The sequence below is a fragment of the Tauraco erythrolophus genome, chromosome 2, assembly GCF_009769465.1.
Source record: "Tauraco erythrolophus isolate bTauEry1 chromosome 2, bTauEry1.pri, whole genome shotgun sequence".
Classification (NCBI taxonomy): Eukaryota; Metazoa; Chordata; class Aves; order Musophagiformes; family Musophagidae; genus Tauraco; species Tauraco erythrolophus.
The window spans coordinates 96705806-96718122 of record NC_141466.1 but is presented as its reverse complement, the minus strand read 5'-3'; the positions used below and the strand labels follow the sequence as shown (position 1 = coordinate 96718122).

The 12317-nt window shown below is 35.8% G+C and overlaps 1 protein-coding gene across 1 annotated transcript in view; it reads right to left on the bottom strand.

Annotated features, from left to right (window-relative positions):
• The window catches only part of TTC27 (tetratricopeptide repeat domain 27), a 142011-nt gene that overhangs the window by 30873 nt on the left and 98821 nt on the right, over positions 1-12317 (bottom strand). The window contains exons 11-13 of the mRNA XM_086628150.1: positions 10624-10719; positions 8321-8443; positions 1915-2142 (exon numbers count right to left, since the gene is read on the bottom strand). Coding sequence (XP_086484276.1) covers positions 1915-2142; positions 8321-8443; positions 10624-10719 — 447 coding nt within the window. The remainder of the gene's footprint in view (positions 1-1914; positions 2143-8320; positions 8444-10623; positions 10720-12317) is intronic.

Genomic DNA, 12317 nt, shown 5'->3' with positions numbered 1-12317 from the left:
GAGGGCCAGGCCCAACACGGACCCCTGAGGGACACCACTCGTGACCGGTCTCCACTTGGACATCAAGCCGTTGATCACTACTCTCTGAGTGCGGCCATTGAGCCAATTCCTTATCCACCGAGTGGTCCATCCATCAAACCCATGCCTCTCTAGTTTAGAGAGAAGAATGTCGTGTGGGACAGTGTCAAAAGCTTTGCACAAGTCTTGGTTTCAGTAAGGTTCCTATCTGAGCAGTATATATTTTGTTAGCATTTCCTGAGTCAGTAAGAGAAGTGAAAGACAAAAGAAGCTTTTTTGTTCATTTTGCTTTCCACTCTAAAGGTGTTTATAAGTCATCTGAGTTTATCTGAGTAAGTACAGGACTCTGATTCACTGGAATAAAATACGTCACTGAAATACAAAAAAGTTTCAGGATTTAAGATCTGAAAGGTTGGAGGCCTTTAAAATTATTCTACAGCAGAAGTCCAGCTAGTTATGTGAAACTCAAAGCAGTAGCTTTGGCAGTATTCTCTGGAGGGCAAGAAGGAATATCCTACTTTCGCATGGACCTGGAAATCATAGAATCATAGCATGCTTTGGGTTGGAAGGGATCTTAAAGACCATCTAGACACCTTCCACTAGATCAGGTTGCCCAAAGTCTCATCCAACCTGGCCTTGAACACTTCCACGGACAGGGCAGCCACAACTTCTCTGCGCAACCTGTTCCACTGCCTCACCACCCTCAATGTAAAAAATTTCTTCCTTAGATCTAATCAAAATCTGCCCTCTTTTAGTTTAAAGCCATTGCCACTTGTACTATCACTACATGTCCTCATAAAAAGTCTCTCTCCAGCTTTCCTGTAGGCCCTCTTTAGGTACTGGAAGACTGCTAGAAGGTCTCCCTGGAGCCTTCTCTTCTCCAGGCTGAACAGCCCCAACTCTCTCAGCCTGTCTTCATAGGAGAGGTGCTCCAGCCCTCGGATCATCTTCGTGGCCCTCCTCTGGACTCACTCCAACAGCTCCATGTCCTTCTTATGTTGGGGGTTCCAGACCTGAATGCAGTATTCCAGGTGGGGTCTCACAAGAGCAGAACAATGGGGCAGAACCACCTCCCTTGACCTGCTGGCCATGCTACTTTGCATGCAGCCCAGGATACGGTTGGCTTTCTGGGCTGCCAGAGCACATTGACGGCTCATGTTGAGATTCTTTGAAATGGCTATGAAGAGCACAATTTATATACATTATCAACCGCAAAGCTGTTTTAAACTCTCAAGATCTTTCACAGGGTGGACCTTATTGGGATGGAATATAGTGGCTGAGAAACTGAAACAAGATTACAAAAATTGTCTGCAGAACAGCTTGCAAAGGGTTTATCAAAATACCCAGCTTCATCAAGAGAAGTCTATTGACTGTGGTTTCAGTTTTGATGCATTATTGCAATAAAAGCTACTGTTGTCACAAGTGTAACAGAACGCTTCTTAGCGACTCCAGTGCAGAACAAACCAGAACACCTGAAAAAGATTTCTGTGAAATACAGAAATCAGAGTTTGTAACTCAAAACCAACAGACAAGGCAAAAGGAAAATTTTAAAAATGCTGTACAGATTTTCATCTTATGAGTATTTGGCTTGTCTCTTGTTCATGGTTTATTTCATGATAATTATTAAATTTTAATGGCTTGATCTCTTTGCAACAGAAGACCTGTACAGGCAAAGAGTTAGTTTCATGGAAGGACCTGAATGCAAAAAGGTGTCTTCATCATGTTATGCTACCATTTTTAGCCAGGCTTCCAAGTATGTGGTAAAAAATTTACTAAGAATAGTAATAAGCTGTTAGTTTGTCATTTGCATACAGAAATGCCTTTCAAAAAAGCGTGTCATCATTCAAAACTGAACGCACCAACTAAAACAAAGACATATGTGTTTCATTTCCCAACCTGCATAGGGTTGATCTGCACGGAACGTTCAAAGCACTCCACACATTCCCTGAATTCCCGGTTGCGGAGATGGAGGAGGCCTTTGGAGCGTTGGGCACGGGCACTGCGGTGCCTGGAGAGCTCCCAGGCCTTGTCATAGTATTGATGGTCTTTAAGAACGTCACCAAGCAAACAGTATAATCCCGGTGTTTCCTTTTTCTCTAGCTCCCGCCTGAGTATTTCTTCTGCCTGTTTAAGAACAAAGACAAATCAATACATAATGGGACAACTTATCTTCCGTTAATCACCCACCTGAACAAATACCACTTTAGCACCTTGCAATCATCAGCTGAAGACTAAGAAATAGGGACAGTAATGAAACAATATCTCAATCCAACACAGCATCAAAGATAAAGGCTAGTGAGAATCTGATTTCAAACTGATTAAAAAAAACCTCCACACTTCAACATAAGATAATATGGTGGCTTTTGGCTTAATGCACCAAAGGAAATGTATCCATTAAGAGAAGCAGCAGCTTGCTCCTCATACTGTATCTTAGGTGTGTATTCTGTCCGAAGAGCAAATACCAGTCCTGGACATCAAACTTACGTCTACGTCATAGCAATGCAGTATCAGCACCATTAAGGTATGAGCAACCCTAATAGTTTAACATCTATGTTTTTTATAAATCCTAATAAGTACTCTTTCAATGACTGTCATTCCCTTTTCTCTAATTGCTCTTTTCTGAAAAAACTTATTCCCATTCTATTATGTCTGAAGACACATCCACTTTCATACTGTTAGTTTTGGAAATGCTACTCTTTTACATAAGACAGGGGTTATAGATTTATCTAAATGTTGGAGACAAAATATATTTGGAATATATACAGCATAACAGAAAAGAAGACAAGCTGGGTCTCCCAGACATGTATTATGGGCTGTAACCAGCTTTCAAAAGCTTTTTATCTTAGAGTCACTATCTTGCTCTAACAATGAAATTATTGTTTCTCTTTTAAAGATGAGATAGTCTCTTTCTGTGGCTTTTTGAAAAGATAAAGACACTGGATAAATGATCTGTTGTTCAGACCAAACTCTTACCTCAGTCCCCTGCTGCAAAAATGTAACATACATAATTCAGCTCAGTATAATTTTTCTATTAGAAAAGATCTATTTGAAGCATCTGACTGAAGAAAGATTCGACGCAGCCTGCCACAGAACTAAAGTCTGACATTGCAAAACTAGTTATTCTTCTATCATAACTAGTTTGGCTAAAAAGAAAGCTGAGTTCATCTCTGCATTTAAATTATTACTGTTTTTTTTTTCCCTACAGATCATCTCTAGAGAATCAAATCAGCAAAATTCATTGAACATGTCTGAAAAATGACTTTGTTTTGAAACATTTAGTGCATAGTAAATTTAACACTCCATTCTTACTACTGGTTTTGTTAAACAAAATAGCAGTAAAAGTCTACAAGTGTTTGAAGTGCACAAATGTGAAGAAAGGATGTACTGTTTAGATTTTTAACGGGATTTTAAACTAGCAAAAACGGAATCCCATTAAGAAGAAAATTAGTTGCTGAATATTAGGAAAATAACTTAATGACAAGTGTTTTTAAATGCCTATGGAACAGTTCTTCCAAGAAACCCAAAGAAACTACTACTAAAAATTTAGAATTAGCCTAGTCAAAGCACTAGAAACCTCACCTAACAAGACGACTGCACTACCGGAGGGTTTGGTTAAGGGCAGTTTATTTTCCCTTCCCTGTCTCCACTAGTTGCTATGACAAGATTAAAGGAACACATACTAATAATAGATCTTTAAGACGATTTTTTCCTAGAGCAGAGAGACCTGAGTGCTTTATTATTGCAGTAATCACATTAGGCACCAAAAAGTAAGGGTTTTTCCCTTCAGATAACGAAAAAAGACTGAAGTGTTGCTGTGTGAACAGCAGCTATGAGGTGAAAAGTGCATTGCATGCTGCTGCTTTACCTTTCCTCTGCAGGGTACTCCCAAGCTCTGATTGCTGTTCTGTGGCAGTGCCTAGTACTAATCACACACTAGCCTAGAAAGCCAACCATTCACTAATCGCATTTCACATTTAAGAGAGTAAAAACATCATGTTCTGGTCTTAGCTTACAAGAATTCATTGCCAACATAAACATTTCAGCACACAGATAAAATAGAGAATTAAATAAGCAGAAGGCTGACTTTTTCTTCATCTGATCAGCTATCTGATCACCTCTTTGGTATGTTACAAACCTTTTTATTACTTAAATCTTTAAAGGCTCATACAAAGGGGATCATAACTACAAACCAAAAAAAAAAAAAATCTCAAAACATTTGTCATTTGTCTTCTGCAAAATCAGTTCATACTTTAAAATAAGATTTCTCATTTTGCCTAGGGTTTTGTGAAGAAAAATACTCCTTGCTCCTAACTTTGTAGTAAACTTTTTTAAAAAATGCACATTTAATCTTTGATAAGAATCCTGCTTCTGCAAAAAGCAAATCTCCTTTATTTGTTTATTATATTATCAAGAAACACTTTCCACACAGCACGTGCAATGTACATAGAAGAAATATAACCACTAGAGATTTATTCTTACATATTAAACAGATATTAATGATTAATTAGCATGCTTTATAACTAATAATTATATCTAAATTAAATAAGCTTTGATAAGAAAACTATCAATTAAAGTTACGTAAGAAGAAAAAAATGAAGCTGTACAACCCTTGCTGAAAAAGATTGAAAAAGATTTAATTATAAATTTATTGGTTTAATTTATTATTTATTTATTAAGATTTAATTTTATTTATTAAGATTTAATTATAAATTTATTTCTTGACTGAAAAAGATTTAATTATAACAACACTGCTTTTGACAGAATGGTCTACACCAGAATGGATGGAATTCAATACTCAGTTCAAAAGTCAGTTGATCTAAATATGAGAAAGCTTCAGGCTTTTATCTTGCTTTCTACACTACTACAGTTGGTATGGGAACTAAACAGGTGATGCTTCAGAAAAATCCACAATCAATGATGAGGGTTCTGTTTTAAAAAAAAAATACTCACTACAGAGATTCCTGGAAACCAAGTTCAAGATTTGTCCTGCATTTGGTGTCCCAACCCTAAACTTCCACTTACCATCCCATCTGCATGTTCCCATGCTTTTATTTTATTTATTTCCTAGAAGACCCTATTAGCCTCACTCTTCACAGATCTACCAGTTCTATTATTTGACAATTCATCTCTTTGCTAGTTCAAAGCATTTCCTAAAATGCTTTAATCTTTTCTGCTTGCACATTATTTGCTATGCTACCAGAGAAGTAGCATGAAGAAGCAGAACAGATGAGCATTGAAAGAGGCAGTGAGAGAAAAGGAGAGCTCTTCAGTTTTAATTTCCTCTTCCCTGTAACTTTATGCATGACCTTGGGCAAGCCATTTACTCCTCTTTCTCAATTTGGTAGTTACACATACGAGTGCTTACCTGCCTTCTATGTCTGTTACGATATGTAGTGGAAATCAATCAAGTTCTGGAATGATCTCTTGCACTAATCAGTATAGTAATACTTGTTTTTGCATCTGGGAAGCATTTCCTGAATTTAAAGGTGAGCTTCTGAAATCTTACCACAGTTGAGTTTCCTCGCTCAAATGTTTTAGAGATATCTGTGTCACGTAGTGACAAGAAAAATAACTGCAGAACGTGGATTGCTGGATATTTTTTGATCTAAAACCATGCTGTTTACTCTGAGGATATGATGGAACAGGGATAGGGCTGAAAATAGGGTTGTAAGACAGAATACCAGGCTGACACTAAAAGGTCGATCTCATGAATTTACCAAAAGTCAGCAGCTACCATGCTCCTGTAAGGGAGAAAGGCCTCACTTCGATTGGATGAACTGAAAATTCAGATTATCCTTTCTTTTTTTTAAGTAGGGAAATAGAACCATTTTTAGTGTATTATTCACTTCCATTGAGGTTGAAGAGACCTTTTACACCTCAACCAAATAAAAGTTGCCCAACAGAAATAATACTCTTGAGATCTCTGGATCCCCCTCACTGTAAAAAGAAGGGAGAGAGACACTTTTCAACACCAGTTCTCACTACATATGTGGAGATCAGTGTCTGCTTTTGCAACAAGTCTGTTAAAGGAATTCAGTGAGTGAAAGACTGGAACGGGAAAGCCACAGTAACTATCAACATACTGTGCATTCAGATTTTATAATACTTTGTTGTTGTTGTTGTGTGCCTGTTTTGCTCATTGCTTGGCGCTGTTACTCTTCTGTTGACTCATGTTATGATACTAGTTTTTACTAATTTTATTCAGATTATGAAACAAGTGAGTATAGAGCCATATCCAGTAACAGTAAAAGATCCATAAAAAAGTTTGCTAAATGTTAGTGACATCTTAGTCTGCAAAATTTTTATTGCTATGTGGCTCTGTTATAACTGAGTGAATTAATGTATTTCCCAAGCGCATAATGTGGAGCTTCGCATAGCCTTATCTACGTGCTTTGCTTCTTTGTCAGTGCATAATTCAGAAGTAGGAGGAAGGAAAATGTTACTTTGATGTGTAGGTATTCACCACACGCATTGATATTGCTGATATCTGGCTGTTATTAGATTTTTCAGTATTTAATTTCAGGTTTTCTATATAAAAGCATTTGTGAGTGAAAAACACACAAGTTTATTTAATAAAGCTTGTTCTTTTGCGCACAAATATGCTTACTTCTTTAATGACATGAACATCCTCTGAACAAGACATTGCTTTAGTAGATTCTCGTGCATTTCTAAAAGAATAGCTACTGTGATTAAAACACAAGAACATTTTTTGATAAATACAAACACTTTGAAAGCTTTCTGATAAGGAGCACAAATAGTCAGTCCCCTTGGGGTATAGCTAAATGTTTCTCATTTTCTGGCTTTTTTGATCTGAAGCTAGCTTTTTTCCAGCACTACTGGTACTTAGTACTTACATAGCATTTTCTGTTTTTCAAAGCATAGCACAATCTCTCATTCTGAAAGCACTTCTAAGTAGTTTCCTGTGTCAGATATCCTGTCTTATTCTCCGAGTGCCATTTTCATAACTCCCTAAGGGTCGTTTGTGAATGTAAGTAGGACAGAATGCATTTCCAGGAAATGGAAAATACTGACCTCTATTTCTCCGCTGTATTGAAAAGATTGGGATATTAGCATACTATCCTCAAGGCATGCATAATGTGACACAGAATTACCCAGCAAAACATATCTGCCAGCTTATAATGACCAAAATCTAGGCATTGGTGCACAATAATTAGAAAAAAATCTGTAAGTATGATAAATTCTGCATTTTTTCCATTAATTGAAGTTATAACTCTCTATTCTGTAAGCTTAAATTAGTTCAATCATAGTCTTTGCAATTTTGTCTTCATAAAGGCATACATACATTTGTATATTTAATGCTATCATATACCAAACAGAGGGAGAGAACAGGGAAGAAAAGAACAAACACATTTTTGTCTGAAAATGATGTAAATTCTAAAAACAATCCTTGATAGTATAAGTCCCTGTTACAGTCTTTACGCGTGAAAGACTGCACCAGAAAGAGAACAACATAGCTAAAGTTACGCACAGGTAGGCATTGCTTCCAGGTTATCATTTTCTAAAATCTTCCTATCATTTCTCTAATAGTAATAGCAAAATAATCAACAATAGGAGGACTGCTACAGCCTGCCACAAGCATTTTTAGACAATTCTGTCATTGATACACAGAGTTAAGAGATGGGTTTAAATTGTCTTTATCTGGAGCTGACCACAAGTAACTGCAGAAGTGTTAAAGAAATGATGGAGAAGTTCAGGAAAACATCAACACAGACTCAACAAAATAAAGCCTTTTAAACTTATGCCACTTCTTGGCTCAAATGTTTGATTCTGTAATTGGAATATGTTACTGTTAGGTAATGAAATACATCAAGCACTGATGTTGTTCTATTTAAACTGTTTTTAAAAAGTACAGTTAATAGCTTGATATCAAGTGGAAAAGAAAACTAATATTCCCTCCAGACAAAGCTCCAAGACCCCACAATGAATGACTGCTACGGCCTTATTGAAATGGCCACATTACACCTTGCTATGCTTCCATAGTCATTAATTTTCCTTGAATATTTTCAAGAATCACTATCACAATTTTCTTGCTTCCTAAGTTATTTCTCATTTCCAACTTCCATTCCATGTGGTCATTACCCCAAATTTTTTTTTTCTTTAGCATTCATGGGTTATGACAGACTCATATGTCATGTGTCCATTTTTCCTAAACAGACTTTCCTCATGATACTCCTGTAGAAGTGAGTGTCATTAGTGGATTGACAGCTCAAGACAGACAGCCTTTCATACTTCAGATCCTATTTCAAGACAGAATCTCAGCTGTAAAAAACATTTTTCTTACCTTTCCATGCTGTCCTGCTCTTTCATAGCAGATCACTGCATCTTCCCACATTTCCAGCTCCTCAAATATCTGTAAGGCAGAGCTGGTGCATCCCAGCTCAAAGAGTAAGCTTGCAAGCTGACGCTGGAAAGCGAAGAAATTCCAGGTAATTTAAAATAGGTGAGTAAACACTACTTACATTTTTAAAAGATGTTAGAGGAATTTCTGACATCAACAAGAAGCAGATAGAGAATATGGAATTATTATCTTTAAACTTCAAGCTGGAGCCTAAAACAATCTACATACCTCAAAAAAAAAAATCAATAGAACAATAATTGTTTTGATTTGACTTTTGTTCATGTCAGTAGCTTAATTACTTTGAACTAGTTTATAATATAATGCAAAAATGGAAACAGACATGACAAAGATGAATTGACAGAGCTGAACTCCCACACCCTAAATGAGGCACATGGCCCATGCGGCTGGAGAGCAGCCGCAGCAGGATTTTGGGAAAGCTAAGAGTGGGAAATGGGCTGAAGGAGGTTGTTAAAGCCTCTTCTAGCAATGCTTTGCCATAGTAATCTGTACCTGTGCAAACACAGATGGAGAGAAAGGCTCTGATACCATTTTGTTAGGTATTCATGAGAAATTACTGTCCCAAACAGCTGCTGTCAAAGGGTGTTAGTTTTCAGTCAAATCAATATTGGATTTGAGTTGAGGTTCAACCCCCTAGTTGAGTTTTCCTCACAGATAAATCAGCCTCTGTGTTATTTCAAATTCAGCTATTATTTCAGTGTACTTATGAAAATAAATGAGTAACCTTTTCAATTTAAAAATAAACAAGGTATGTTATCATTACTTTGAAAAGCTGTCTTTGATCTTTTATTTATTTTTTAAGAGGACATTAAAATTGCATATAGGTTTTCATCTTTGAAGAATGGATAACTTATTTACTATGTATGACAGATATACAATTTGGTATGCAAAAACAAATGGGAGCATTCTGTACAAGAACATGTAATTATGCTATGAGATCCCATACAGTGAACTTCTGCAGTGTTTTTGGTGATCCTGAATGGATTCTCTGAAGATCTCTGCAGATGTCAGGGACCTCTCTTGATAGGCTTGGGTTCAGTATTTGTTACAAATCCAAGAAGTAACCATACAGAAATGGACTGGTAGTCAAAAAATTAACAACTGGCTACAGTTCTTTGACATAAATACATAACAAACTGGAATTCTGTAACAAAGTTAGCTTGATATTAATTGCTTAGGAAAAAAACCCTACATTTGCCAATATCTGGAACTAAATCTTATTTACGTTTTATTAAATTTACTCAGAGTCAAATTTGGTAAAATTTATATAGGCAATGCCTCTTCATTACTATGACTGGAAGACTGCAGCCATCTTCCATTATATATCCCTATTTTAGTATTTCTATCTTTGGCTTGGAAAATTGGCTTGGATTGAAAAGTGCCACTCTGACAACTGGTAATGAAACCCACATTTGCTAGTTTTATTGCAAATGCCTCTTGAAAGGTTGTGTGGAATAATTTGAGAATGCTAGGAGAAGATATGATAGGTTAAAGCAACATGCATTGAGATTAGAAATCAAAAAGGAATAAACCACCATTAAAAATAAACAACATGAACACCTTTGGAGGTATGTGATGAAAACTGTTTTTTTAAGTTTGTTAAATACAGCAACATCAGGTAAGACTCTAATGCGTAGATTTCCGTTCCAGAAAGAGTTTATTGTGAAGATAAATAGTGCAGTTTTGGAAAAAAAAAATCCTGTCAGCAACAGTAAATAGGGGTAGGTCTTGAAAAGAAAAACTTTCTCAGCTCGAGGATTTCTTCAGTGTATTTTTGACTCCTAATTTGGCTCCTTTGATGGTGATCCACTTCCTGAAAACAACTCAAAGTAAGTGATCATTAAAAGACGAGAAAGATGCAAGTAATAGCAGCACATAAGCAAAACAGTAATAAATAATAAGACAGTGGCAAGATTATTTTTACAGGAGATATGTTGGAAGCTTGAAAGTTTTGGTTCATTTTTCACTGAAACGAAAAGGAAAGTAAAGAATTGCAGTACAAGCAATTACTTCCGTGCATGACAGAACAAGACATCTGAAAGCAAATCACTGTGAAGCTTGACTGCTTTCCAGAAAAACCCGGTGTGTTGTTATGTTACGTCTCTATTTCTACAGTGTTTCAACTCAAGATGGTATCTCTCTCTCTCATGACTTTGGAGTCATGCAGTATCAAAACTAATACGAACCACAGACTTTTAAGTAAAGCTTCAAATGGAATTGCTGCACACCTGTATGGCCCAATGTGGAGGCACCTGACAACAGTAGAAAATCTTCATGCGTTCAGATACTGACGTATTTGCATCTTCAAATTGGTCTGCAAGTGCCTGTAAATGCAAAGTATATTCTGATTTAGTATTTATTTAGACTTTATCAACTTAAAAAAAAATTCAAAGCATTCAAGATTCTAGGCCTTCTTGACATAATGGAGAAATAACATTAAACACTAAACACCAGTAAGCTTACACCATAATAAGCTACAAGTCTTTTTATTACCCCACGTAAGAAAACGTAATAAACATTTATGTAAGAACCCTTTACCATAGCTAATAATAAATAAAAAAAGCTTTGATAAATAATAAAAAGAGATTTGAATTCTAAAGAGCCTGTAACAGGAATAAGAATCGAATTTACAATCCCAAACAAATAATTGCAGAGTAAAACTGTGTCATATATTAAGGTGACCTTGCCTAATGCATTTCAATCCTTTAGCTGTTCTTTGCCTAAGGTAGTATTGATGTGCTTTAGGCATGAAATTTCTTATTAAAAAGAGAAAGAAAGACAAACATTATCATGGACCATGCTTTCGGAAACACAGTTCTAATATAGAATAAATGATTGTGACTTGGAGTACAATTCAATTCAGGCCTCTTTTTTTTTTTTTCATTTAGTGAAGCTTTGCATTGTTGTTTTCTTCTGGAATCTTTTGAAAGAGAGTGGTAACTTTTGCACAGTAAAAGTGCAGCAGGTTCAGCATTAACTTTTTCTCTGAAAATTCACTATGAAGTTAGTTAAATCAATAGTAAGAAAAATAAAATACTAAAGGTAGCTATAGCCAGAATGTAAGTTAGAAATTTTAAGGTAAGGGAGAAACTCTCTTCAAATGCCATCATCACTAAACTAGCAAATTTAAGGCCAGACGTATAAATAAGGGAACATTAAATTACTTGCCTTCACATGATTCATCTATCCAAGTCTCCACATACAACTCAGTCAAAGATTTACAGAAGGAGCTAGACAGGTTCTCAGAATTTTCTCAGCATGGAAAATGAATGCAAAGATTCCCAAACAAAAGGAAAAAATTGGATAGAATCGCTTCCTTCTCTCTCTTTCTAAATCCAACTATTGGCTACCAAACCTATATCAATAATGCAAATAATAGCTGTGTAAAATTAAAACAACCAGTTATGTAAATGAAACTGTTAAGCATCTTGTAACTGCTATTGATGTTAATAGGATTTATTAGGTGGCTTCATTCTTTCAATAAGCAAAAAATCACAACTGGCAGCAATAATTTAGGCTTTAAATCCACACTTAACCTCCTAATTTTAAATACTAATATTTAAAATATTCAATCTTATTCACATTCTTTCTCATAAAATTATCTCCAGAGACTCGTTCCTAGAGATTATCCAGAAACCTACCCCAAGAAAATTGCTGAGGTGTATCTCTAGTAAGGAAAGGGATAGACTAATAAAATGAGATTCCTTTACACAGTTCCAGCAATCCAAAAGAAGTCAGATTCAAATAAAACCTTTAAAGTAATATTATTTAATTACAAAGTTTACTTGACTATGAACAATATAACAACATGTATTCTGCAGTTTTAGTTCTGCTGAAATGTTCTAATGCTATGCAGAATAACATTTTTCTATATTCTGTTGCAACAAAAATTAAACTGAAAAATTGTCCAATCCCTTGGGTA